The 27805-nt window shown below is 57.8% G+C and overlaps 2 protein-coding genes across 5 annotated transcripts in view; one reads left to right on the plus strand and one right to left on the minus strand.

Annotated features, from left to right (window-relative positions):
- Positions 1 to 3931, plus strand: part of TRPC4AP (transient receptor potential cation channel subfamily C member 4 associated protein) — an 88567-nt gene extending 84636 nt beyond the window's left edge. For all 4 annotated transcript variants that reach the window (XM_067012110.1, XM_067012111.1, XM_059038007.2 and 1 more), the window contains exons 15-19: positions 1 to 141; positions 730 to 838; positions 1462 to 1574; positions 2588 to 2794; positions 2999 to 3931. In XM_067012110.1, coding sequence (XP_066868211.1) covers positions 1 to 141; positions 730 to 838; positions 1462 to 1574; positions 2588 to 2794; positions 2999 to 3136 — 708 coding nt within the window. In that variant the 3' untranslated portion in view covers positions 3137 to 3931. The remainder of the gene's footprint in view (positions 142 to 729; positions 839 to 1461; positions 1575 to 2587; positions 2795 to 2998) is intronic.
- On the minus strand, positions 57 to 27595 carry MYH7B (myosin heavy chain 7B). The gene is given in 45 exon segments (XM_067012112.1): positions 57 to 1592; positions 2663 to 2758; positions 3023 to 3099; positions 4011 to 4166; positions 4243 to 4380; positions 4837 to 4932; positions 5015 to 5119; positions 5211 to 5381; positions 5466 to 5597; positions 5671 to 6067; positions 6512 to 6627; positions 6725 to 6849; positions 6978 to 7327; positions 7453 to 7649; positions 7740 to 7858; positions 7946 to 8072; positions 8745 to 9134; positions 9212 to 9302; positions 9611 to 9756; positions 9843 to 10019; positions 10676 to 10918; positions 11876 to 12131; positions 12917 to 13053; positions 13155 to 13278; positions 15074 to 15191; positions 15396 to 15483; positions 15909 to 15985; positions 16066 to 16198; positions 16291 to 16470; positions 17587 to 17757; positions 17941 to 18090; positions 18183 to 18301; positions 18602 to 18740; positions 18853 to 18956; positions 19586 to 19684; positions 20732 to 20795; positions 20930 to 21022; positions 21172 to 21192; positions 23255 to 23257; positions 23681 to 23777; positions 24848 to 24875; positions 25167 to 25323; positions 25810 to 25953; positions 26118 to 26224; positions 27490 to 27595. Coding segments are annotated over 42 exon segments (5832 nt in total). The 5' UTR covers positions 27581 to 27595; the 3' UTR covers positions 57 to 1592; positions 2663 to 2758; positions 3023 to 3099; positions 4011 to 4154.
- Positions 27596 to 27805: the final 210 nt, after the last annotated feature.

Here is a 27805-nt window from a genome sequence, read left to right on the forward strand (position 1 = left end):
CACATCCTCTACTGCATTGTGGACAGTGAGTGCAAGTCGCGGGATGTGCTCCAGAGTTACTTTGACCTCCTGGGGGAGCTGATGAAGTTTAATGTTGATGCATTCAAGAGATTCAATAAATACATCAACACGGATGCAAAGGTAAGTCTAACCCAGGGTTCCGTGGGGATTGCCACATCATCCACAAGTTATGTTGGAGCCCAGTCTTCAGGTGCTGGTCTTAAATTGGAGAGTCCTGAGGAGTCAGTGGGTAGTTGTCAACAAACATTCATTAGCCCTTGCTGTGTGCCGGGCACTGTGCTAGACCCTGGGTACACAGGGATGAAAGTCTCAGCTGCTTGTGGGCAGGTGGGCTTGGAAATGGGTCTGATGCAGTGTGCTGGGTGCCATGATGAGCCCCAGAAGGGCAGGACTGGGCCTGGTGTGTTAGGCTCACAGGATATGTGTGTGGCAGAAACTCAGCTCAGACAAGTTGAAGTAAAAATGACAGTAGACCCTTCAGTGCAAAAAACACTGGACATAGTGTCAGAAGATCTGAGTCGAGCTCTTTTGCTGGGACTGCTTATTAGGTGGTGAGGGCAGGGCACAGGTTTGTCCGAGCTTCATTCTTCCTGTTGGAAACAGCTGGGCCAGGGTACGGGGATACCCACTGCAGTGACTGCACGCCCTAGGCCTTGGCCATCTTCAGCCGAGAGCCCACCACCCCCGTCAGCCCAGCCTCCGCTCCAGTTCCAGGTGTTCCTGAAGCAGATCAACAGCTCGCTGGTGGACTCCAACATGCTGGTGCGCTGCGTCACTCTGTCACTGGACCGATTCGAAAACCAGGTGGACATGAAAGGTAACAAAAAGCCTTAATGCCAAAGTGAATCGGTCCAGTGTGGCTGCAATTGGTGTCAAACGCCCAGCCTCTAGCAAGGAGATAGAAATGTCTGGAAGTAGCTGCACCAAATACCCACGTGGTTGGGGTCAAGGCGGTAGCTCTCGGGGTGATTTTCTTGGCTTTACTTTTATCATCCATGCTTCCTCTGATGAGCATGTGTGACATTTTAATGGCAGGGGAAAAAAAAAAAAAACACTGTTGCCAGCAAAATGCAAAAAACAACACACACCCTTCCTCTCCTGGCCTGGACTTGCCTGGGATGAGAGGCCCCCAGGTTGTGAAGCCTGGGGAGGGCCTCTGGGAGAGGCAGTCCCGAACGTGACCGAAGGAAAAGGTGGAAGCAAACTCCTGGCAGGGGCTCTAGGGAGAACGCAGGCTTTAGCCGGGGTGGCAGAGCAGCTGGAGATTGTTCCTGCTGCAGCCAACCTTTTCTGTAGTTATTTTTGACAGTGGGGGCTCCCAGCTTCAGAGTCAGAGCCCAAGGGGGGCTTGACTAGAAGCCTGGGTGTCAGGCCCCGGGGGCCTGAGCCGTAGACCAGCTTCCACACCTGCTGCTCACACCTCTGCCTCTCTGTCCCTAGTCGCAGAGGTCCTGTCCGAGTGCCGCCTGCTTGCCTACATATCCCAGGTGCCCACACAGATGTCCTTCCTCTTCCGCCTCATCAATATCATCCACGTGCAGACGCTGACCCAGGTGAGAGGCCCTGCAGACCTGCCACAGGGAAAGGGAGATTGGAAGCAGTTACCCTCATCCCAGAGCCACCTTCACCCTGGAAGTGTTGGGTTGGCCAAAAAGTTCGTTTGGTTAATGAATACATTCAGTAAAGTTCTTGGTGAAAATGAAAAATGTGTCTTTTTACTTAAAACTGAACAAACTTTTGGGCCAACCCAATACATCTCCCGAGACCCATACCTTGGTTCCTGGGAACCCCTCCCAGCTATTCTGAGGACTTTTCTCCAATAAGGATCAGTGCCCCATTTTACAGAAGGGGCCTGGGGAGGGAGCAAGGCTCCAAGGTCACAGATGGTTTGGGGCAGAGTCAGGATGGGCACTGAGCTCTGACTCCCAGTCCAGTGCTCTCCGAGCCCAGCCTCCTGTGCAGACTTTGGGGTTGGACCTGATGTTGACTCCCACCTCCTTCAACAGATAGCTGTGCAGCTGACCCTTTTCCGAGCTTCACACCCCTCTTTTCTAAAATGGGGGTAATACTCAGAGGTTGTTCTTTCATTTCTTCATCTAACCTTTACTGAGGTGAGACCCTGGGCTGGGGATGCACAGTGAACGAAACAGTCTGAGACACTTCAGGAAGCTGCCTGTCTAGTGCTGAGTGAAGCGGAGTGGGACACCTGCATCTGATGCGTGCGCCCGCCGCCCCAGGGATCGAAGCTCCTGGGAAGAAGCGATGCCTGAGCTGATTCTGGAGGAAGAGTGGACTCTTAACTAGACTGATGATACCGTCCCCACCGGGCACATCCCAGGGTGGGGATGGTGGGGGGTGGGGTGAGGGACCAGGAAGGCACTTGGGCCAGGATGCCAGCATCGTTCCTCTCCCCAGTCCTCTCATCAGCTTTCTGCAGGGGCAGCGCAGTGCGTGGCCCCTGGACTCCGCCAGGGGCACCGTCCTCCCTGCCCAGTGGCACCCCCGCTCCACCGGGGCCCCTGGGGCTGCCGGCACGTGCGTGACCTGGATGGCCTGGTGCTTGCAGGAGAATGTCAGCTGCCTGAACACCAGCCTGGTGATCCTGATGCTGGCCCGACGGAAAGAGCGGCTGCCCCTGTACCTGCGGCTGCTGCAGCGGATGGAGCACAGCAAGAAGTACCCTGGCTTCCTGCTCAACAACTTCCACAACCTGTTGCGCTTCTGGCAGCAGCATTACCTACACAAGGACAAGGACAGCACCTGCCTGGAGAACGTGAGTGCCCCGCCCCTGAGGGGTGGCGGGTGGGCTGCGGACATGCAGACCCAGGGCCCCTCGGAGGGGCGTCTGGGGTCCCTGGTCCCCGTCTGGACCCTGTGGCCAGCAGCTCTTTGTCCCCTTACCAGGGCCCTCCCCACGGGGTGCTGGGCTTGACCCGGGTCCCACAGGCGCCCGCCCAGCCCCTCTCTCTTTGCCCAGAGCTCCTGCATCAGCTTCTCATACTGGAAAGAGACCGTATCCATCCTGTTGAACCCGGACCGCCAGTCACCCTCTGCCCTTGTCAGCTACATCGAGGAGCCCTACATGGACATAGACAGGGACTTCACCGAGGAGTGATCTTGGTCCAGGCCTCGGGAGGCTGCTGGGCCTGGGCCAGTGCGGGTGAGCGTGGGTACGTGTGCCTCACGCCCTGCCCTGTCCCGTCCCGTCCCCCCACCCTGCCTCCCTGCTGCTCTCCGCCTGCCCCAGGTCTTCAGGTACAGGCTTGGTGGGAGGGAGCGTCTAGAAGCCCTTGGCCCCTGGGTCTGAGGGCCCTGGGTCATTGGGGAGCCTCAGTTCCCTCAAGATCTCCATGACGAGGACAGGGACACTGTGCCCACCCTTCCATCAGAACCCTGGGGTCTCGGCCACCCAGAGGTAAGGGGACTTTTAAAAATAGCTCTGTCTGAGCTCCTGCCCGGTCTCTTGGCTGTCAGTCCTGGGGTGGGGAGGGAGATATGGGCACGCTCCCCCAATCTGTGAGCCAAGCTTGCCCTGGCCTTTGGACCCAGGCAAAGGCTTCTGAGCCCTTGGGCAGGGATGGGGGACACCAGAGAACGCTACCTTCCCCCAAGCCTGCCCATCTGTCCCTCCCTTCCTCCCTCGTTTTCCTTTAGCTCCTCTGGTTCTGTTTGCTCATTGGCCGCTGTGTTCATGGGTTCCCCCAGAAGTGGGAGGGGCCTTCTCTTTCCAACCCTTGGAGCACAGGGAGGCTGTGCCGGGGCCCCCCCGCTCCAGGGCAGCGTCTCCTGCCTGAGCCCACCCCACGCAGGAGCCTGCCTGGGAGCATACCCTCGGCCCCTCCGTGTGTTGCCAATTTATTAACAACAAATAAACCAATTAAATGGAGACTATTAAAGAATTTATTTTAAATGACTGATGTGGACCTGACTTTTGTCCATGAGACCATGTGCTCCCCTCCCCTTCTGAACCCCAAAGAATGAGAAGGTACCTGGTAGGAGCTGCAGACGTGGCGTTTATTCCGGGTGTAGCAGAGCTTGAGGTGGCGAGGCTCCAGCAGGGGTGGATGAAGAGAGGAGGGGACCAGGGTGGGGCAAACAGCGGGTGTCTCTCTTCAGAGCCCAGGGCTCGGGTGTCACTCCTTGTGCTAAGGGGAGAGGGGGTGCCTGGGTGAGCTGCCCCCCACGCGGAGGGCAGGGTGGGTGCCCCACACCACTCCTCACCTTGGGGCCCAGGGCGTCCCGGGTCCACGCCCACAGCTTGTTGGCCTGGGTTTCCGCCATGTCCGCCCGCTCCTCCGTATCATCCAGCTCGTGCTGGGCCTTGCGATACTTGGCCAGGTTAGTGTTGGCCTGCTGCTCCTGGGGGCACAGGCAGGCCTGCTCACCCTTTGGTCACTGAAAGGGTCAGCACCCCCAGAAGGGGCTGGCTTCTCCAGGTCCTCACCTCTGCTCCACCACCACTGCCCGCAGCCCTCCTCCCCCCTCGCCAGTACCCACAGCAGGAAGGAGGGGGTGGAGCCACTCCTTCCAGAGGTGCCCGTGTGCCAGACCTGGCTGGAAGGGGAAGGCGCATGCGGTCCCTTCAGAGACAGAGTTAGGTCTCACGTCTTGCCGGAGCTGTTAGAAACGTGTCTTTCTTCTCGCTGGGCAGTGGGGTCACTGTCCCAACCTACACACAAAGCCAACGCGGGGGAATCCACGGCCCAGCGATGGAGCAGGCCTGACCGGCTGCTGGCATCCCACTTGGCTGCTGAGCCTGGGGCCAGCTGTAGAAGTTGGGTGACCACAGGCATTCTCAGACCCCCATGCACTCACCGCCTCTTCACACTGACGTTTGTAGCTCTTGACCTTGCTCTGCAGCTTGTCCACCAGGTCCTGCATGCGAGCCAGGTTCTTCCTGTCCTCCTCAGCCTGGGCAGGCAAAGGGGATTCAGGTCTTGCCCGAACCAGGCCAGCTCCAGGGCTGCCCCCCTAGGTGGACCTGGTTACCCACCTGGAACGTGAGCTCCTTGACCCGGCGCTCGTGTTTCCGCACCCCCTTGAGGGCCTCGGCGTGCTGCTTCTGTTCTGCTTCGAGCTCAGCCTCCAGCTCCCGCACCTGCCAGCAGCCAGCCGGTGGGCCTGGTGCCCTCAGCCTGCCCTCGGGTGGCCCACCCTGCAGGGCAAGGCACTGGGAGGGCCGCACACACCTTGGCCTCCAGCTTCTGCACCTGCTTCTTCCCACCACGGAGAGCGGCTTGTTCTGCCTCCTCAAGCCGGGCCTGCAGCTCCCGCACCGTCTGCTCCAGCGTCTTCTTCATCCGTTCCAGGCGTGCGCTCGTGTCCTGCTCCTTTTGCAGCTCCTCTGCCATCATGGCTGCCTGTACGGGAGGAGGTGGCGTGGTCGGGGCTGAAAGTCCCTTCGGGCTCTGCTCGGGGCCCCCACGATCCCGGCCCAGCCTCACGTCGGTGATGGCCTTCTTGGCCTTCTCCTCGGCTTCCCGCCTTTCCTGGGCAGCCTCTTCTGCCTCCCCGCTCAGCTGGGCCAAATCCACCTCCACCTCTAACTTCTTCTTCTGGCTCAGGAGGCCTGTGTTCTGAGAGGGGGCAAGGCTTTAGAGTCGGCCTTCAGGCCCCCGCCGCGTGCATCCCTGTGACCCCCGTCCTCACCTGTGAATGCAGGAGGTTGAGGCGCTCGGTGGCCTCCCGCAGCTCCTGTTCAGCCAGCCGCCGGCTGCGCTCGCCCTGCTGCAGGGCGGCCCGCAGCTCCTCCAGCTCCGCGGCCAGCAGGGCGGCCCGCCGCTCCAGGGCCTGTGCCTGCTCATGGAGCTCGGCCGCCAGCCGCTGCTCCTCATCCCGCCCCGCCTGCGCCTCCTCGAGCTGGGCCTGCAGCAGCCGCGTGGCGGCCTGTGCCTCCGTGGCCTGGCGGGTGGCGTGGCCCAGCTGCAGCTCCAAGTCGTTGAGGTCGCCCTCCATCTTCTTCTTGAGCCGCAGCGCCTCGTTGCGGGCCCGAGTCTCTGCATCCAAGGAGGCCTGCAGGGACTCCACTGCCCGCTGGTGGTTGCGCCTGTAGTTAGGAGGGATGAAAGGAAGGGTCGTGGCCTGCGAGGGACCTGCTTACAGACACGCAGGGAACACTGGAGACGTGAAGCCCGTTGGGGAATAAGTGACTGATCTCTCTCCGGTTTCAAGCCCCTTGTGTCTGCCTGCCTGTCGCCCATCAGAGCAATTTCACAGGCAAGAGTGAGGCCCCAGAGCGGACAGACAGGGACTGAACTCTGGCTCTACCCCCACTGTGTAACCTTGGACAAGTCCTCTGGCCTCTCCAAGGTTCACCTCCAAACTGGACGATAGTCCCCACCTGAGAGGGTCGTGGGTATGGGGGCGTTAGGTGTCTGTGCCAGTCCCCCGCACAGTGGGGCTCAGCCAACATCACCTGACCTTCTGCTCTCAGGTGGTTGGGATGGGAGAGGCTGTCGGCCCGGGAAGGAGGGACAGCCCGACCCCGCACCTCAGGCTAGCGCACTCCTCGTCTTTCTCCGCCAGTTTCCGGTCCACCTCAGCCTTGACCTGGGAAAGCTCCAGCTGGATCCGCAGTATCTTGGTCTCCTCCAGCTCCAGGGCCCCCTGGGGTGCAGAGCAGATAGTATGGTGGTGGGGCCGTGAGTGTGTGTTGAGAGGGGAGGCCAGGGAGCAGCGGGTCAGTGTCCACCCCGCCCCTGACCTCGGCCTCCTCCAGCGCGGCCTGGAGCTTGCTCTTCTCCCCTTCCAGTGCCTTCTTGGCTTTCTCCAGCTCCTGGATGCTCTTCCCGCTGAGGCTGACCTGGTCTGTGAGGTCGCTGATCTCCTCTGCAGAGTGGACAGGGCGCTGAGGGGCCACCCCCATGGCTCATGCTCCAACCGCATCACCCTGTGTGACCCTGAGGGACTGACTCCCAGTGACCCCAGAGCGGCTCTGACCCTGGGGTGGGTCGTACCCTGCAGGTTCTTATTCCCCCGCCTGAGAGTCTCCAGGGCCTCAAGAGCCTCCTCGTGGCTGTGCCGCAGCCGGAAGAGCTCCGTGCCCAGGCTGCGGGCCTCCCTCTGGGCCGCTTCCAGCTCCCGCTGCATCTCCTCCTCCTGCCGCCGCCGCTCCTCCAGCGCCCGCTCCAAGTGCCGCAGCTTCTGGTCCAGCGCCGCGGCCGCTGAGGTCACCCGCTCCAGCTCCAGGGTCACGTCCTCCGACTCCGTCTGCAGCTGCAGCTTGGCCTTCTCCAGCGATGAGCACTTGGCATGAGCGGCCTCTACCCCCACCTCTGCCTCCTGCAGCCGCAGTGCCAGCTTCTTTCTAGGCCACGGGAGCAGACAGGATCTGGATGCATAGCTGAGCCCTGCATCTCCCCTCACCCCTGACAGCTCAGAGGTGCAGGCGCCATCCCTGTGTGGTGACGGCCTGGCCAGCAAGGCACTCACTTGGCCTCCTCCAGTTCCTCGGTCCTCTGGATGGCATCTGCCTCGTACTTGCTCCTCCACTGGGCCACCTCGGCGTTGGCCTTGGACAGCAGCCGCTGCAGCTCGGCCTGGGCTTCAGCCTCCTCCTCGTGCTGCTCCCGCAGGAGGTCACAGTCATGCCGCGAAGCCTGCACGGCATGGGCCAGCGTGCTCTTGGCCTGCAGAGAGCCCAGTGACCTCAGCATCGGGCTGGGCCACTGGCCCTGTGCCCACCCTGCCTGCTCTGTGGCAGCCAATGGCTGGCCCACCTTGCTCTCCTCCTCCAGCTGCCGCCGCAGTTCCTCCAGGCTCTGGGTGGCCAAGGCCTTCCCACGGCTCAGCTGGCTAATCAGAGACTCCTTCTCCTCCAGCAGGCGGCTCAGCTCCCCTGCAGGCCAAGGGGTGAGCCAGCAGGTCAGGTGGGTGAGGGGCAGCACCGGGCCCCGCTGTGGCCCAGCCAAGCCCCCGGCCTCACCACTCTCGGTTTGTAGCCGCCTCCGCTGGGTGCTGGCATTTGCCAGTTGCCGCTGCAGCTCCTCCACCTTGATCTTGGCCTCGCTCAGCTGATCTTCATAGGCCCGGCATAGCTTCTCTGCACTGGCCTGGGATCCGGGGTCAGAGATCAGAAAAAGTTTGTGACTCACAGGGCAGGATCTAGGGCTGCCAGTCAGAGACGGGGACCCGGAGTCGGGAACTAGCAGGCTAGACACGTGCCCAGGAATCAAAGGGAAAACAGAACCCCACGTTCAGGGTCGGAGATTCTATTGCTAGACTATGGCTTAAGAGATGAGTGTCAGAGGTGAGAGAGGGCTATACTAGTCCTAAGGCCAGTGGGTCAAGGTGAGGTTAGGATACTAGAGTCTGAAGTCAGCCGGGGACACTGGTCAGAGGTCAGCTGTCAAGCTTAGGTGGTACAAAGGTCAGGGGTCAGGGTTGGGTGCTGGGATTCAGGACAGGAACAGAGTCAGGACAGGTATGAGGTCAGAATTCAGAGGTCAAGGACTGAGAAGTTGGAATTGGATGCTGGGTCAAAAATCCCCTGGAGTCAGGGCACAGAGTTTAGGAGGTAGGGTTTGAGGTCAGGACTGGTGTGGGGTTCAGGCTGGGTGTCAGGTGAATGGATCAGGGGTCCCGATCGGGTGCAGGGCCAGGACTAGTATGGAGTCAGATTGGCAGTGGGTGGTCAGGGGTCAGCTGCTGGAGTCGAAAGGGGTTCAGTCAGGATAGGCTGCTAGAGTCAGGTCAGAGGTCGGGATCAGGAAGGAGGCAGACACCTTGCCGCGGGCCAGAGTCTCCACGCTGGCGCCCAGATGGTCCACCTCCATGCGGAGCTCGCTCTTCTCCTTTTCCAGCTTCTGCCACGCCCGCTGCAGACTGTCCGCCTGCTCGCCCAGCTCTGCCGCGCTCTCCGCCTGCTTGCGCCGCAGTGCAGCCACTGTGGCCTCGTGCCGCAGGGCCGCCTCCTCCAGTTCCCGCCGCAGCCGCCCCAGCTCGGCTTCGCGCTTCCGGCAGCCCTCGCGCCGCGCCGCGGACGCGCCGCCCGCCTCCTCCAGCCGCTCGCTCAGCTCCTCCAGCTCCCGGGCTGCCTCTGCCCGCTGCTTCTCCACGCGGGCCCGGGCCGCTCGCTCGGCCTCCAGCTCCTCTTCCAGTGCCTCCGCCCGAGCCTGGGGATGCGCAGGCGGCAGTGTCACCTCCGAGGGCCTCCGACCCGGGTCTCCGCCCACCCCAGTCCCCCGCACACCTGCAGCTGCTTGATCTTCTTCTGCAGCTGGGCCCCAAGGAGCTGCTCGTCCTCCACTCGAAGGTTCAGCTGACTCAGCTCGGAGTCCTTTCTAGAGGTCACAGGGTGGGCATGAGACGCCCCAGGGCCTATCCACCTGCCCGGGGCCCCTCCATACCCGCCCCCAGCACACTCCCTGACTGGGGCACCTCACCCGGAGCAGCCCTAAGTGACCTCATCCCTGTGTTCCCTCTCAAGCCCCGGCCCTAGATCCTGGCCCTTGGTGACCCCCTACACCCTAGGGTTCAACCTCTGCTGTGATGCAAAACCGACTAGAGTCCAGGGGGGTGAGAAGCGGGGTGCACTTCAGGAAGCCCCTCGTGGCCAGGAGGTCGGGGCTGCAGCCCTCCCCACGCCTACTTCTTGAGCTTCTCCTCCAGCTGCTGCTTGTCCTGGGCAGCGTCTGTCACCGACTCCTGCGTCAGTTTCAGGTCACCCTCGAGCTTGCGTTTGGCCCGCTCTGTGTCCATGCGCAGCTTCTTCTCTTGCTCCAGGGAGCACTCCAGCTGTGGGCAGGACGGGGTGGGTGGGCTCCGCACCATCCCCGCTGTCCCGGCCCCACCGCACAGCCGCTGCCGTGGCCCCGACTTACGTCTTCCACCTGCTGCTCCAGGCGGGCCTTGGCCTTGGCCAGCGCGCTCACACGGTCCTCCTCAGCCTGCAGGTCGCCCAGGGCCTGCTGGTGGGCCTCCTGCAAGGCCTTCCTCTCCTTCGTCAGCCGGGCCACCGACTCGTCCAGCGCCGCCATCTCCTCCATCAGGTTCTTCACCTGTGTCAGGGCCAAGGTCACCACGGGGATGCCTCCCCCGCACTCTGGTCCGAGCGGCCGCCACACCATGTCACAGCAACCGTCCCCTTCGAGCCGGGGAACCTCGGGCGAGTCACTTCATTCTGAACCTCAACTTCCTCATCCTTAAGGGGTGATTATAGCGTCCTCCTCGAGGGATTAATGAGCAAATGCTCACAAAGCCCTGTGCACAGTGTCCAGCCCAGAGTGAGAGATCAACAGACACCAGCTGTTTTGGAGATTCACAGGTGTTTAAGCAGCTGTTTCCCAGTCCTGCCTTCCTCGGGGAGCACCTGTGAGAACCTGAGTAAGCAGCTCACCCTGCTGAGCCCCATTTTCCCCTCCTGTATGAGGAAGTCAATACCCCAAGTCTTTGAACCACCTGGGCTCTTGGGAGGGTTCAATGAGGGAAGGCACCGGGGGGACACGGAGCTGGTGGATGACAATCACGAGCATTTGCTGAGGACCTACTAAGGGCGAGGCCCAGTGGCGAGCGCCAGCACAGGCTAGTTACACACTGAATCCCCACCCGCCCTAATGAGGGAAGTGCTATTAATGGCAGCATTTGACAGATGAGGTAATTGAGGCCCACAGAGAGGAAGACACCTGCCCAGCGCCACAGCCGGCCCGGCCCACACCTTATTCTCCGTGGCTTGCTTCTCCTTCTCGGCCTTGGCCAGCGTCAGCTCCAGGTCATCGACGTCCTTCTTGAGCTCTGTGCACTCATCTTCCAGCTTGCGCCGGCGGGCAGCCAGGTCAGCATTCACCTCCTCCTCGTCCTCTAGCCGCTCGCTCAGCTCCTTCACCTTCGCCTCCAGCTGCACCTTGGACTTGATGAGCAAGTGGCAGCGCTCCTCGGCATCCGCCAGGTTTTCCTGCTCCTGGAGGGGCAAACGGGGAGTGGGGCAGGGTCAAGGCAGCTGAGGGACACCAGGCCAGGCCCCGGAAAGCAAGTTCATGTGTCCCTGCAGAGGCTGGACACGTGCTCAGTTGGGCTCCGGGACCAAGGAATGCCGAAGACCTGCTCTTGGCCCTGAAGGCGTTCAAGTGTGGTGGGATAAGGGCTCAGGTAGAGGGATGGACGGGGCAGCAAGAGGGGAACGTTAGGCGGGCTGGGGGCAACCCAGAGTAAGGCCCAAACAAGGGCTCTAGCAGAGAAGCCAACGGCCAGCTCTGCCCACACTGGGCTGAGGGGGTGGGGAGAGCTCTGCACGGCCACAGAGGGCTCAGGTTCTCTGCCACCACTGTTTCCTCACTACCTGGCTGCATAACGTCTCCTGCTCTAGCAGCTGAGTTTGTGAGCACAGGCCTGTCTGTTCTCCCACCAATGTATCTCCAGAGCTTCCATGGGGCCTGACGCTCAAAAGTATTTGCTGAAGGAAGGAATGGCTCTGTGGACTTGGGGAGGATCCGGACCCTTGATCTCTACCCTCTGGTTGTTACTGTTACCTGCTGCCTGGGTTCCCGTGGCCCTTAACCGGAGAAGGGAGCATGGGGCTGTCTCGGGGATGGAGAAGAGGGGAGAGCTGGGGAGATGGGGCTACACTGTAGCTTCGCAGGAAGCCACCGGGGCACAAGGCGTGGGAGCGTTAGGACACGTGCATAGACTGGATGGGGAGGTTGGGAACATGGGAGGCTGTGCACAGGCCCAGGCCCATGAGCCTCCAGAATCGGAAGAAAGACCCGGGTGAGGCCTGAGCGCCCAGAGCACTCCAGGTCCGCCCTGGCTGGGGATCTGGTTATGGTATTTCCTCGGAGCGGCCTGCGGTTCTCTGAGGCGGGCTGGGGGCCGGGGGGCACCAAGTCGCTGAAGGAAACCCTGCCCCTCCCCTACTCACTGCCTGCAGCTGCAGGGCCAGGTCGTTCTTCTCCTGGGTGACACTGACGTGCGTCTCCTCCAGCTCCCGGTGCTTGGCCTCGGCGGTGGCCAGTGCCCCTCGCAGCCCCCGCAGCTCTGCCCGCAGGGCCGCCAGCTCCTCCTCAGCCTGTGCTGAGCGTAGTAGTGGCTTCATCTTGAAAAAGAGCTTCATCCATGACCAGTTCTTGACGGCGTTGAAGGCGCGGATGTTCCACTGGATGGTGAACAGGGCATCCCTGGGGAGGGGCAGCCACGGGTGGCCAGCAGCTTCAGTGCCGCCCCTTCATAGTGACAGCCCCGATGCTCCCTGAGCACCTACCCTGGGCCGGACATTGCACTGAGCACTTTAGCGTGGGACCTCGTTAACCTTCCCAGCAGCCTCTCAGGTAGGTCTTAATCCTCTGCTTTACAGGCGAGCTTGAGGGTGAGGCCCAAGGTCACACAGGTCTGCCTCCGGGGGCTGGAGCTCCGGAGCCCTGAATGGCCCCTGCAAGTGTCCTGAAGACACCAGGGGCGGTTAAGCCGCTGGGCTCTCATATAAGGTCAGACGGCCTGGGCTCACATCCCAGCCCCCCACCTCCTGCCACAAGCCAGCAGACGGGCTTCCTCTCTGCTCAGACACCCCCTCTAGTGAACAGAGACGATCATGGCACCTACCTCTCAGGACTGTCCTGTACTTTAACCGAGATAACTTCAAATAAAGTATCTTGCCCAGGGCTTGGCACTTAAGAGTCTTGGGAAACACTAGATGCCCTTATTACTACTCCAGACCACACTCTGGGATGGCCTGGAGTACAGGCAGGTTCTCTTACCCCAACTTCTGAGGTGAGGAAGTGGTAGCTGGGGGCTGCGGGGCACAAACCACAGCCTTGCCCCTTGGAAGGCACGCAGGCAGCCACGCGGTGAAATCTGACCCACAGGAGAGTATGACAGGGTTCAGAGAGCCTGGGTTCAGAGGGTTCTGCGAGCTGGGGGACAGTGGCTGTACCCCCGCATCCCCCCACCCCCTTCCAACACCCACCTGCCTCCAAGCAGGCGCTGGTACTCGAGGCGCATGAGGCGGCCCCGGCTCCATGCCTGCAGCAGTGTCAGGACCTTGGCCAGACGCTGGTCACGAAGCTCCTCCAAGACGCCTAGAAGCCCAGCCTTGAAGAACACCTGGGGTGTGGGAGGTAGGAGTAACCCTCAGTCGCCTGCGAGACCCCTGCAGTGTGACTGCCCACATCCGGCCCAGCGCCCTAATTCCCTTGTGCCCTGACCTTGGTGTGGCCAAGCTGGTACTGGGTGTGGTCGATGTCCAGCGAGGCCAGCAGCTTCTCCGTGGCCTTCCTGCTGTCCACGAAGGTGTTGTCCGGGATGGTGCTGGGGTTCAGGATGCGGTACCTGGGGGAGCAGGGACAGGCTGGAGAGGAGGGTGCTGGGCGGGGAGCCGACGACTGAAGAGGCTGGCCCCTCAGAGGCCGGAGCAGAGGCTCCAGAGGGGCACCCCCTGAACAGGCTGGCGGGGGACGGCCTTGTGACACTGGAGGACTGGGCATACTCGGCTTTAAAAGCTTGGGTAGCATTTAAATGCATTCAGTAGTTAAGTTCTTTAAGAGCCTGCAGCATTTACAGAAGGCATACATTTATGTATGCCCCAATCCAGCACTTGTATAATTTTTTAGTTTAAAATTTTTAATAATTTATCATTTTTTTCAGAAGGCCAAAAATAGTAAAGAAGGTGATGTGTTACAGCGTATCACAAACTGAAGAAACATTTGGGAGAGAATTCTAATCAACAAGAGCAAGGGTTCTGGCACATCCACTTCTAAAGGGGACACACTCGCACACGTGTACAGGGCTGTGCGGGTCAGGCTGTCGTGACCACACTGTGAAGGCAAAACCCTAGAAACACAAAAAGGCCCCTTACTAAGGGACTGATGAACAAAGCACGGTTCACTGGATTATGGGATATTTTACTGCCATAACAAAATGGATGCTGCTGCACGTGTCATTACATTTATCCAAAGCCCTAGAATGTACAACACCAGGAGTGAACTGTAATGGAAACTATGGACTCTGGGTGATTAGGATGGGTCAGTGTGTGCTCATCAGCTGTAACAAATGTCCCACTCTGGTGGGAGATGCTGATGATGGGGGAGGCTGTGCACGTGTGGGGGCAGGGGCTTATGGGAAATCTCTGTGCCTTCCCCTCAATTTTGCTATGAACCTAAAACTGCTCTAAAAAAAGAAAGTCTTAATTTTTTTAAAAAAAGGATGATGATGCAGACTTGTGTCTATTAATAAGGAACAATCTCCAAGACATATAGTTACGGGGAAAAACAAAGAGAACATGTGTGTGTGCACCCATGTGTATAATATTTGTATGGACACACAGGTATAACGGTCAGCGTGGATGGCCCCAGTTACTTCTGAAGGGGGAGGGAACTGTGTATAATTGCAGCCTGACAAAAATCAAACCTATAAAGGGAAGGCAGAGGGGCTGACAGCACGGACCGAGCGCTCACTTGGTGCCAGCCATTACATAAAGTCTAGTCTATGTGAACCCTCATTCAACTCCCAGATCTACCTCCAGCTCTGCCTGCCCCCCGACCCTTGAGCTCCAGACTAACAAATCCAATCTCTCCCTCAACTTTCCTATCTGCTGGAGACATTTCTTTTTTTTTTTTCCAGCCATGCTGTGTGGCTTGTGGGATTTTAGTTCCCCGACTAGGGATCAAATGCCCGGGCGCTCAGCAGTGAGAGCACGGAGTCCTAACCACTGGACCTCCAGGGAATTCCCTGCTGGAGACATTTCAAAGTTGACATATTCAAAGTAGAGCTCAATCCACTCTCCTCCTACTTCCCCACAAAATTTCTAAATTCCTATCTTGGTTCCTCAGTAAATCTACCACCAACTCCCCAGTTGCTCAGGCCAAACAACCAGAAGTCACCCTTGTCTTTCCTTTTTCTTTCTTATTCCACATCCAATTCATCCGTCGCAGGGCCTGTTGGCTGCATCTGAGCCTGTTCACTTCTCCCCCAGCCCACTGCCCAACCCCAGGTCTCAGCCATCAGCATCTCCCACTGGGATACCTTCTGGCCCCCTCCCCAGTGCCCCCGCCCCCTCCTCAGTGCCCTTCCACCCCCTCAGGCTGCAACTGGGGAGGAGCCAGGGCTGGGGCAGGGAGACACCCACCGCTGCCGGAAGTCAGCGTAAAGCAGCCTATTGGGGAATCCTTGTCGGCAGATCCGGATCCCTTCCAGAACCCCATTGCAGCGCAGCTGGTGTAGCACCAAGAAGGCATCCATGACCCCTGGACATGGTGGGGGTTAAAGGAAAAGACTAGAGGTCAACAGACACAACTTCATGCCCCAGAAAAGACAAGGAGTCCAGACACAGGGCTCACTTTGAGGCTGAGCAGGCCATGCGGAGGGGGCAAGACCCAGCTTCCAGTCTGCCCTGTCCCCTCCCTCCAGTGTGCCCCATGCCACCAACCCACCCTGGGGTGACTGACTACCTGGGGTCTTGTTCTCGTTGGGGACAATGCAACGGACAAAGTGGGGCCGTGTGGCCCGCAGGTTGGTCATCAGCTTGTTGAGGTTCTCCTGGGGGTGAGGAGAGGGGAGAAAGCACAAGAGGGCAGAGAAGCAGAATTGGAAACCGCAGTGGATGAGCCCCTTAAGGACTGCGCGGTAGGTGCCTAAGCATGTCTCTGCAGTGCTGCCCTTTCACTCTGCTCCTTGTGACCCTCTGCCCTCTTCTGTTTGACCGGGTCCCCGTTACCATCACTAAAGTCTTCACTCCCCCACCCAATCCTTGTGGCTCCGGCCCCATCCCCCCCAAACCCTGCCCAGGCAGCATGGGGACGGGAAGCAGCACAGACTTGCTGTGATGTTCACGTGGAGAGGAATTAAACATCACTGCAAGTCTTAACGGCCGCCCGCCCAGGGTGCAGGGGACAGAGCAGGGAGTCGGGACGGGGTGGAGGCGGCAGGGCGAGGGCCTGCACGAGGCCTAGACTGGGCCTCACCTTGTGTAGCTGGGACACCGTCTGGAATGATGCTGCCTTCCTACGCTTCTCTTTCACCCCAGACTTGGGGGGCTCGGCTAGGAGAGACATGGGACCAGTCACTCCAAGGGACATCCCTCTGTGAGTCCCCTACAGAATCTCATCCCTCTGTACTCACTAGAGCAGGAGCCAGCATGGTTCTCGTAGAGAGTAGCCAAGAGCTTGTTCTGCGACTTTTGGAAGATGGGGACCACCGTCTCATTCAGCGGATCCTTGTTTTTTTCCAGCCAGCCCACGATGCTGTAAGGCACCTGCCAGAGACCAGACGGGGGCTGAACCGAGGTGGGGGAACCCGGAGGAGGGAGGAGAGAGGTCAAGAGCTGGGGTTTCAACAGGCACCTACCACACCCGCATAGTGGACCACCTCAAAGTGGACCTGGTATTTGCGCTTCTTGTCAGGCCGTGGCTGCCGGAAATTGGGCGACTTTCCCGCGTGGTTATCACAGAGCTTGGCCTGGAAGCTGGCATCTGAGGCCTTGGGGAACAGACACTCCTCCTCCAGAATGGACAGGATGCCCAGTGGCTGGGGACAGGGCACAGCTTGAAGGGCCTCCATCAAGCCAGCCCATCCAGGCTGGGCTCGATCCCCACTTCCTGGAGCCCCTCCCTCTGGGAGCTTTCCCAGACCCTCCCACCTCAGCCATCTGCCCTGAGGGACGAAGAACTGACCTGCACCCAGGAGCCCTGTCTTCTAAGAAAGAAAGTTTGTGGTTTGGCTTCTAAGCCCTTTCTGCCCAACTTGCAGCTCTGAGTTGTTCTCTTTACTTATAAGAAGTGTGCAAACTCAAACCGGCATCCGTGGTCTCACACGTGGTACAGTCAAAAAAAGGCAGTTTTGAGTTCAAATTCTGGCTTCCTCACTTAGTAGCTATGGGGCCCTTAGACCTCTCTAAGCCTCAATTTCCTAACCTGCAGAATGGGGAAATGAATACTTTCATTGCTGTTATAACAGCAAAAGCTGTCAACCACCTAAATGTCCACTAGTAGGAGATTGCAGAAATGCACGAAAATCATCTGCTGCATGAACTACTGTGCCTTCTTCGACAAAGCACCATGATCAAAATACACTCTCAGAGAACAGGTAGGATGAGAAATGCATCTGTGTTCATAAGAGAAAAGAGATGCCCAGGATAAAGGACGGGGAGGAAACAGGTTGTGGTAGGCTTGGGGGACACATCTTTTCTCCTTTGTTTCTGATTTTTCTATTTTTCTTTGATTTTTCTTTCTTTCTCATCTTTGTACAATAGGGAAATATATGTAATGTTTTATAGACAAATAAACAAACACACCCTACCCTGCCCTGTAGTTCCGGACAGTTTTGAGGGTCCAAAGAAACTGTGGCTGCAACAGTGCTGGGATGCATGTTCACACACACACACACACACACACACACACACACACACACACATACTGCTCACCAACACACAATCACACTCAATTTCCAATACACCTAGTCACACACATGCACACATTTCCATTCATGTACATGTTACACACACACGTGCACAGCCATGCTCATACATGCACACACACATGCAGGCTTGCACATGCTCGCTCACACACAAGTGCACATTCATTCCTGCTCACCCACTGCACCCATGCCTTCCCTTCCTTGCAGTGACCTGGCCCCAGGTCTCACCTTCTCGATGAGGTCAATGCAGGGCTGCAAGTCCAGGCCAAAGTCGATGAAGACCCAGTCGATGCCCTCCCGCTTGTACTCCTCCTGCTCCAGCACAAACATGTGCTGGTTGAAGAACTGCTGCAGCTTCTCGTTGGTGAAGTTGATACACAGCTGTTCAAAGCTGTTAAACTATAGTGGGAGGCGCCCGGCTCAGCAGGCCTCCTTGTAGATGGGGACAAGGAGACCCACAGAGAACAGGGATGTGCGGGAGCTCACCCCGCTTCCAGGCAGACACCCAGGGCTCCTGTCCCCAACCCCCATGGTCCTCCACCCCAGAGAGAACAGAGCCTGGGGGTGTGGGCCTGCCCTCACCTCAAAGACCTCAAAACCGGCGATGTCCAGGACGCCGATGAAGAACTGACGGGGCAACTTGGTGTCCAGCGTCTGGTTGATCCGTGACACCAGCCACCGGAACAGCCGGTCGTAGGTGGCCTTGGCCAGAGCCCCCACGGCAAACACCACCTGGAGGCGCGGGGAGGCTGCTCTGGGACCTGGCAAGGAGGGGACCCTGCCCCAGCTGTCCCCAGGTGGGCCCCGGCCTGCCAGCCGCTCACCTACTCCACGCTCTGGCCCTTGGTCACATACTCGTTGCCCACACGCACTCGGGGGTGCAGAAGGCCTTTGAGGAGGTCTCCACTGCTGACCCCCATCAGGTAGGCAGCCTTGTCAGCACCTGGCAGGGCACATGGGTGAGATGAGGGGGAGGAGGCCAAGAACACGGGTACGTGGGAGCTCTACCGGCCTCAACTTAGGGTCATGAGAGGGAGGTTGGAAGAGGTCAAGTTCAGGGTCAGCAAACTGTACAGCTCAGGAGGATGAGGGTGTGGAATTGAGAAGTCAGGGTTTACAATCAGGGCCAGGTTAAGACTGAGGTCAAAGGCTGTGGACGAGGCTTAGGGTTAATGGTCATGGACTGGATGCTGGGATCAGGGTCAGGAGGATGACCAGGTCAGGCCAGGGTCAGGGCCCTCACTCTCGGTGCCGTCGGCCTCAGCCTGCTCCTCCCGCTGCTTCTGCTTGAATTTCATGCTGCCTAAGTGCAGGAGGGCCCCCACGGTCTTGTAGCAGGCGCACTTCTCATCCACGCTAAAGCCCAGGATGTCCATGGCCTGCTGCAGGTGGGGTGTGGAAGGCTCAGAGAAGTCTGGGCTCCTCCAGGGTTCAGCCGAGTGAAGGGCACTGGACCTGCTCCTCCACGTTTCCCCCCTCCCACCACAGACATACGTCAGTGGCCATGAGCTCCTCTCCGTCATTCATGCTGTCCACAGTGATGACGCCCTGGCTGCAGAAGTGGTAGTCATAGGGGTTCATAGACAGAAGCAGCATGTCTGGGGGACATGGGGCGGAGAAGGGCAGGTCGGCTGTGTTCACCCAGCTCTCCTCCATCTCTCCATCCCAGCGTGGTGGACCCTGGGAGCCAGCCCGGCAGGAGAGTGTAGGGCCCTCCCGAGACTTTGTAGCTTGAGTTTCTCTCCTCGACTCTCATGCCCATGGCTTCTCTTTCCTTACGGTTCTGAGAAATGAGCCTCGGTCCCTATGACTCACTCATCTTTTGACCATTGCGCAAGCCACCCCCTATGGCCCAGACCCTGTGCTGGGTGCTGCGGCCCAACGAGGACCAGATTCTGCCCTTGAGGGGCTTGCAAGAGAGGGGAGCTGGGCCTAGACAGAGCCATTGCTCCCCACTGGTGCTAGCTGGGGCCTCTCTAGTCTCAGGACAGCAGGAGAGACAAACTTGCCAGGGCAATGGTGCTAAGGGGCCCATTTCCTAGCATGAGGAGGAGAGGGCTCAACAAGAACTGGAAGTCCCAGGAAGGGGGTGGGTGGATAGAAGGGGCTCTGGGTCTCCAGGAAAGAAGGGATGTGATCTGACGGGGGCCGGGACAGGGCTGGGCAGCCCAACTGCCACCCAGACCTGTGGGCTCTGATTCCCACCCCATCTGCTGCTGGCCCTCACCCTGCAGCTCTGGCTTCTTCCCCGAGAGGATCTGGTAGTAGATGTGGTAGCCTCGCTCACCGGGCAGCTGGAAGATCACCCTTGACTTCTCCAGGAGATCTGGGGAAAAGGGAGGTGCTGGCCTAGTTTCCTGCGTGGGTAACCCCACTATGGCTGAGGGGCAGGGAGGAGGTGTCAGCCAGGGGCAGGGGTGTGTGTAGAGGTGCCGTGTCTGCACACACGCCAGCATGTGCAGAAGGGTGTCTCTCCATCAACGCACATGTCACGGTGTGGGAATGCATATGTTTGTACGTCTGTGTGTCTCTGTGTGTGGGTGTATTACGTAGCTGTCTGTGTATGGGTCTTGATTTGTCTATTCTTTCATCTGTGCTTTCATTCCACCATCCACAGACCACGCTACTTTCCTCCAGAGCACTGCTGGTGTGTCAGTGTGTCCACCGAGCAGAGCCTCTGTGTGTTTGCACATGGGTCGGTCGGGGCATGAATTATGACGTTCGCACCTATCACCACCTGCCCATGCCCATCCATCAGGATCTGGCCATGCACCCCAAGACGGGGAGCAGCCAGCGTGGGGGCCCCTCTATGCATGTAGCCTGGGCACCTGGTGTCTATGCAGCAGGTCTGGGTCAGGCGGGATGGGCAATGACCCCAGAGAGGCATTGGGGGAGGCTTCCGGGAAGGATGAGGACTCGAGGTGTAGAGATGAGGCCAGGGCAGGAGGGGCACAGGCCTGCCCTATCGAGGGCCAGAGAAAAGACTGGGATGGTGGGTGAGGGAAGGGCCCAGTCACAAGGAGCCTGACTGGCCAAATAAAGATTTGGGCCTCCATCTTAAGGTGATGGGATCTGGAAAAGGTTTTTAAGCCGGAATGCGATGTGGTCAGATTGGTCTCTAAGAAAAGATCACTCCGGCTGCAAGGAGATCCAGCAGAGGAATGGACAATGGAAGATTACATGGGGGCTGGGGGAATGTTCCAGGTGAGAGGTGAGGTGGCCTGAGCTCGGCTGTGGCCAGGGGATGAAGAGAAGCGCCTGGGACGGGTGGGAACCCCAAGGACTTGATGACAGACACTCAGTCTGAGCGGAAAGACGCAGGCCTGGGCCTGTTTCCCCATCCTCCCCCTCCCCCACCTTCTCCTAGACTCACAGCTATCAATATCCGCGGATGCCAGCTTCCCAGATGGACCAAAATGAATGCGGATGAACTTGCCCTATGGGCAGAAAAGCAGCCTCAGTTGGGGGCCCAGCCAGCGCTGACCTATTCGTCCAAGGCTCCCACCACCTTGTGTCTCCCGGCGACAGACCGGGCTCCACCCACACCTGGCTCTCCCACTGCGGCACTCACGAAGCGGGACGAGTTGTCATTCCGCAGGGTCTTGGCGTTGCCAAAAGCCTCCAGGGCAGGGTTAGCCTCAATGATTTGATCCTCGAGGGTGCCCTGGTGGTGGCAGGCCGAGGGCTCTGTCAGCCGGTGGTCCCGGGGTCTCGGCCCAGCCCAGACAACCCCTGGTTGGGAAGGGGAGGGGAGGGGTGTCCCCAGGACCTCATAATTGTTGCCTGCCCCACTCACACCAGCCCCATACCTACCCTGGTCTTCGTGGCCAGAAACTGCCAGGAGGAGAAGGAAGACAATGTTAGAGGGTGTGAGGTATCACCAGGCGGGAGCGGGCAGCGGGTGGCTAGCGGGACAGTGGGTGTTAGTCAACCAAATGTGTACACCCCCCCCTGCTGCAACCCCTCATGCCCGACCCTCCAGGGACTGTTAGAAGGAGAAATGCTAGAAAGTGGAGGAAACACGGCCCTAGTCAGGGGCTTGAGGCAGGGGCTGCGTCTGGGGGTCTCCTATTCACAGCCCCCCAAGCCCTGTCTCTGGCCTCCTCCATATCCCTTCATTTCCGAACATGCCCCAGGAAGTGACCCTGCCCCAAGCCCTAGAGGTTCCTGACTACAGTCTACTCCCCTTTAGAGCCCAGCTCAAATGCCCCTTCCTCTAGGAAGGCTTCCCTGATGCTCTGAGGCTGGAAGAGACCTCTTCCTGCCCAAACCTTCTGACCCCTCCCCTCCCTCTGTGACTGCGCTTCTTCACACTACTCCTTTGTATCGTGATGAGGTGCATTTTCATTGTACAGTTGTACACCAACTATTATTCAAAATAGCCCTGTCGGGGCTTCCCTGGTGGCGCAGTGGTTGAGAGTCCGCCTGCCGATGCAGGAGACACGGGTTCGTGCCCTGGTCCGGGAAGATCCCACATGCCGCGGAGCAGCTAAGCCCGTGAGCCATGGCCGCTGGGCCTGCGCGTCCGGAGCCTGTGCTTCGCAACGGGAGAGGCCACAGCAGTGAGAGGCCCGCATACCGCAAAAAAAAAAAAAAAAAAAAAAAATAGCCCTGTCGGGTGCATATTATTAGCTCTAATTTGCAAATGAGGAAACTAAGACTCAGAGCAGGAAAGTGACCTGCTCCAGATGGCACAGTAAGTCAGGGGCAGAGCAGACAACTGAGCCCAGGCATCCTGCTTTCCACGATGCCCGAAGCCACCCATATGTCTCATCTAGAGGGACTTGCTGAATGGAGGTGATCCTCCCCCCTTGCTCTCCTAGCCTCATCCTTGTCTTCCCTCCTTTTCCCTTTCCTTCTCTTCCCTACCCTGGATCCCAGCAGCCTGGGAAAAAAAGGGAGAAAAAGGAAGGAATAGATTCTGGAGAGACAGGTGCCATGCCACCTGTCCCACGCCAGGGGACTGTGGTTATTCACTCACCTCCAGGGAGCCCAAGACTTAAAAATACCCTTGAGGTGTTGCTGGGGAGACAGAGGCAGGAGAGAACTGGCAGGAGCCCCTCCCCCGAGCTCCACCCACACATTCAAGTCCAGGGCTTTTGAACAGGGCTCTCTTTGGAGATGTGGTCAATTTGGGGGCCGAGGGGAGGGAGGTTGATAAGGCTCTTAAGCTCCAGCAGCCATGGGCCCTGCGGGGCAGCCTTTCTCTCTACCTCCCCTGCCTGACAGCTCCTCCCAATCCCAACTCCACAATACAGGGCTCCTTTCCACCCAGCTGCCCCCTACCCCTGCCCCTCCCGGCTGCATCCCTGCCAGCTCCCTGCCCTCCATTCCTGTTCCTGGACCGAGACCCGACTTTCTGTAGCATCCTCAGAGACACTTTGGGAGTTGGGAAAATGGGGTGGGGGGGGGAGGGAGGAAAGAGTACCAAAAAGTCAACAGCAAAAACAAAACAACAAAAACAACCACCACACCAAAAAAACAAAACTGAAATAAAAAGAGAAAACAAGAAAATCAACTGGGAAAATAGGAAGAGGCAAAAAGAAAAAGAAAAAAACTTTAAATGGAAAAAAGAAAAGAAAAAGAAGAAAGAAAAATGTCCCAGAATAAACACAAGGCTCAACAGGACCAGGAGTAGGGGCTGTGCAGGAGGAGGCCTTGGGCTTCTGGAAAGAAAAGGCAACCCATTTGGGGGTAGGGGAGCACACACAGAGCTCTGAACAGCTGGCCCTGGGGCTAGGAATGAAAGTTGTACCTTGAGAACAAAAACAAAACAAAAAACTGGTTCCCCCATTGTTTCAGAAAATTTCAAAAACCATAAAAAAATCATGGGGTGCAAAACTGCCCCTTAACCTTGGCTGTTGGGAATGCCAAGTGCCCTTGGCTCTGGCTGAACCTGCTTGTTTGATTGACAGCAGGTAACTGTGTCTTTGGTGCATGAAAACCAAGAAAACAATTACTTCTTGGTAAAAGCAGCCTACCTGGTAAACTCTTTCAAAATATGAAGGTCATGATGAAAGGGAAAAAAATACATTAAATGCTTAGGAATAGCAATGTGGTCCCACCCCTGCTCTGTTCCAGATGGGAACAGTGAGGCAAGCCTGGAACCGCGTCATACAATGTGACAGAGAATGGCCACAGCCTCGCTGGTCGAGCCTTGCTCAGGCCAGAGTATGCCATAAGGGTGGGAGGCTCAGGCAGGGCTGGAGGCTCTGGGGAATCAACTTTTTAAAAAGAAAAAAAGAAGAAAAAAAAAAAAAGGAGAAGAAAGAAAAGGAAAACAGAAGCAGCAGGGAGCAGCGCCCACGTGGGCGAGTCTTACGGCCTTCTTGCCCAGCCCGTCTCCCAGGGCAGCGACGACGGCAAAGTACTGAATGACCCGCTTGGTGTTAACCGTCTTACCGGCCCCCGACTCTCCCCTTGGACGACACAAACATGAGTCACCAATGTCCATCTGGCTACTCTAACTCCTCCCATCCCCCAACACCCTACCCCACAAGCAGGGCCCCTCTGCCCTCCCCACACCCAGCTCCCAACTCAGGACCCACACCCCAACTCGAAACTCCTGAGATAAATTAGCCCTCAAAATTGTTTACAAAACAAGCCAACATAGACCATCCCAGTGAGATGAGAAAACACATTATGATGCCACTGTTTACTGAACACTAACTTACTGCCAGACACTGGGCCAAGTGCTTTACCTATATTGGCTCATTTAAGCCTCAGAAACCTGTAAGGCAGGCACCATTATCATCCGCTTTTGATAGATAAGGAAATGCAGCTCAGAGAAGTTATGTAGCTGTTTCTGCTGTGTGCCAGGTACAGACATTAACTCACTGACTTCTATAGCTCTGTGTGGTAGGTAAGTAGGATTGTTCTGTCTTTTCTGATGAGACTCAGAGCCCCAAGCACACCAGCAGGAAGTGGACCTGTGAGAACTTGAATACAGGTCTTTCTGGTTTCAAAGGCCTTGATCTTCACCAGCAGGCTGCACACACGCACACACACACACACACACACACACACACACACGAACGAACGAACGATGTCCATATTGGCTTGGCTGGATATAAACTTGGTATGTAAGAATTCTACCACTTACCAGTGAAGGCAAACAAAGGATTATAAATAAGATTCAGAAATATGGAGATGGTAAGGAGGAGGAAAGGGGTCTCCCCACTCCCCTTGAGCGAGAATCAGAACTCCCAAAAGATCAAGGTGGGAGAAGATTCCAGGCCCTAGGGACAGAGGGTATCAGGGCTGGTGATCAGTCTGGTACCCCCTTCCTGCCCACCAGCCATAACACATCTGCCCAGAATAGGGGGCAGAGAAAATGCTCTAATTTAGTTTCACCTGGGACACTGACTCGAGGCGGTAAAACCCCTGCCCTAAGCACTTTGTATTTAACCTTGGGAAACGATTTTAGTTCCACTCTCTTCCTGCCAGATGGCCAGCATTTCCCACCCCATCCCCAGAGCCCCACACTCACGTGATCAGCATGGACTGGTTCTCTCGGTCTGGAAGAAAGGGGAGGAGATAGAGAAGTTAGCCAAAGTGAGGGACCAGCCACAGGTGGAACACCTGGACTATCCTTGGCGTTGGGGCAGCCCCTCCATCACCCAGGGCCAGAAACGGGAAGGACCAGGTGGGACCTTCAGACTGCAGGCCAGCTCCCACTCAGAGAGACAGAAGGATTATGCTAGAGTGTACAGCAACATCAAAAGGAGGGCAGTGCAAGTGGAGGGAAGGGGGTCCTGGAGCCGGGGGAGGGGCCTCGGGTGGGAGAGAGGAGTAAAGGCGGCCCTTACTGCGCAGCATGTCATTGTAGGCGTTATCTGCCACCGCATATATGTGGGGCGGGGCCTCCGAGAGGCGCTTTCCCTTGTAAGCGGCTACCACGGAGGCTGTATAGATCGGGAGCCATTTGTAGGGGTTGATGGTGACACAGAAGAGGCCCGAGTATGTCTGAGGAGAGAGTGTATAGATAGGTTGTTGGAGGCCAAGTTCCCATCCCCAGGCTCTAGCCCTCGCAAAACTGTGACCCTTGCAAAATCCCCCAAGGAGCTGCTTAAGGTGCGATGCCACACCCTTTGTGGCCGCCCTAGCCCCGCCCTAGCCCTTACTCCTGCCCACAGCCCGTGGCCCCTTCACAGCCCCATTGCCCAGCCTCTGTGCTGCTGCAGCTCCGCCCCTACACTGCCATAGCCAAACCTCCAGCCCTACCTCTAGCCCCGCCCCAGCCAGTGGCCCCACCTCCACAGGCCCATGACATCACCCTACCCTGCCTCTAGCCCTGCTCCTCCACGGCACACAGCCCCGCCTCTCACTGCACACAGCCCCGCCCCTTCCCCGTTCTGTCCCCACCAAGCTGTGCCTCTTGCCCTAGCCCCGCCCCTGCTACTATGGCCCCACCCCATCCCACCCGTGGCCCCTCCCTGGCCCATGGCTCACATAGATCATCCAGCGAGCATAACGCTGGCGCAGGTTGTGCAGTACGGCTGCCTCGTTGAGGTGCGTCATCATGGCCATGTCCTCCAGCAAGTCGAAGCAGGGTGGGTTCATAGGCTGCAGTTCAGCTTCACGAACCGTCAGCACCTGCCAGGAAGGCCATATGGTGGGGTGACAGGTGGGCAGGAACAAACTGACCTCAGCCTCTCTCTCCCATACGCTCTCGGACCCCCTTTCATCCAGAGCACACTGGCCAGGAGCTACACCCGGGAAGGCGGAGGAGCTAATTCCGGGAAAAGGGGGAGCCAAACCTTCTGGTCTTTGGTCTCCACGTTGACTCTGCCCCCAGTAGCCTCGGATTTGACCTCAGCCTCCGCATAAGCATCCTGTTCATCAGGTACCCAGACCCACTTCTTCCCTGGGTTTCGGGGAGAGCATGGGGGTTTTGAGAAAGGTTGGCGCACATCCAGGGGTTGGGGACTCAGCTGGGGCTCCCAAATCGTGTCTGCAGAGCTGTGCCCCTCCTAGGAGCCCCTCTGTCAGGATGCAGGAGTACCCAGAAAAGATCCTTCCCGACACAGACTGCCAGAAGGGCAGAGCTGGGAGGGTCCCTAGAGATCTCAAAGAATTCCCTGACTGAGGTTACAGTCCCTCACAGCCCTGGATTACACATTTGGGTTCAGATTCCTGCTTCTGTTGTATTTGCCCTGTGACCTCAGGAAAATCCCTCATTCTCTATGGGCCTGTCCCTCAAAGGTAAAACATTATGGGCATGTCCTTAGTTCCCATATGGAGCAGCCCTCAATATCAGGCACTTAATTTTCAGTGGGTTCTGCCTCCCCCATTTCACTGAAGACTCAAACCCGGGTCTTGTAAGTCTGTCTTATGCTCCTTCCTGCCTGGCCAGCTGGCCCCGGAGCTCCAGGGAAACCATATTTCATGGTAGTTAAATGCACAGACTCAGGTGTCCTGCCACTTACTAGTCAAGTGCCTTAGGACCAGCTCCATAACTTTGCAGGCCCCAGTGTTAAAATGCAGATCCTCTTGTTAAGAAATTATTTACAATTTCGAGATGGTGATAGCAGAGTGTTAAATCGAGCATGAGGCCCCTCTGAGGGCGGTGCCCTGTGTGGCTGCAGAGATTGCACACCCATGAAGCTGGCCCTGGCCCTGGTCTCCATCTCCCCAGGTTGTTGAGATGATGCATGGAAAGTCATCTGCTCTGGGCCTGGCACACAATAAGCACTTGATACACATTGCCTATTGTTATTATTGTCCTATGAGCAAACCGGGTCATAAATAGTAGCTTTTATTCCTGTCCCTGATAAACAGAGGCTTTGGCGCTATGGAAAGCACTAAAAATAACTCCAGCACAGGTTTTATGGACATGTGGAGGCAGCCTGCACACATACCAATCACTCTCATCTCAGAAGCTTAAGGCTCCAGCCACAGACTGCAGCCCCAGGAGGCGGGTGATACTGTCCCATTTTACAGAGGAGCAAACTGAGGCTTGCTCACAGACATACAGTGATGTACACAGGCTCCCTGGGATTTTATCCTCAGGGCTAAAGCTGTCAGGCCAGAGTGCTCCTTCAGACCCGAACTGAGTGAGCCCCCTCCCCACTCCTGGTCTGAGTCCATAAGGGCTTCTCTGTAGCTGTGCCCCACTCTGCCCTCACTTACCATCCCACAGGACAGTGTGCACCTTCACCTGCTCCTGGTAGCCCTGGCGGAGGTAGCGGGCAGACTCCCCAAGTTCACTCACATCCATCATGGTATTGGCACTGAGAGGTGGAGGATGAGATCTTAGAGGTTCAAGGCAGTCCAAGGCAGCAGGCACTGGAAGATGGCAGTGACAGGGGAACTGAGGGACCAGGGGCCCCAAACTGGGGCATGATCGAACAACCCACAAGACCTAATGGTAGGTGATTCCATGGGGCTCCCCACTTCCCAACATACACACATACACACACACACACACACACACACACACACACAC

Source organism: Kogia breviceps, chromosome 14 (assembly GCF_026419965.1).
Source record: "Kogia breviceps isolate mKogBre1 chromosome 14, mKogBre1 haplotype 1, whole genome shotgun sequence".
Lineage (NCBI taxonomy): Eukaryota > Metazoa > Chordata > Mammalia > Artiodactyla > Physeteridae > Kogia > Kogia breviceps.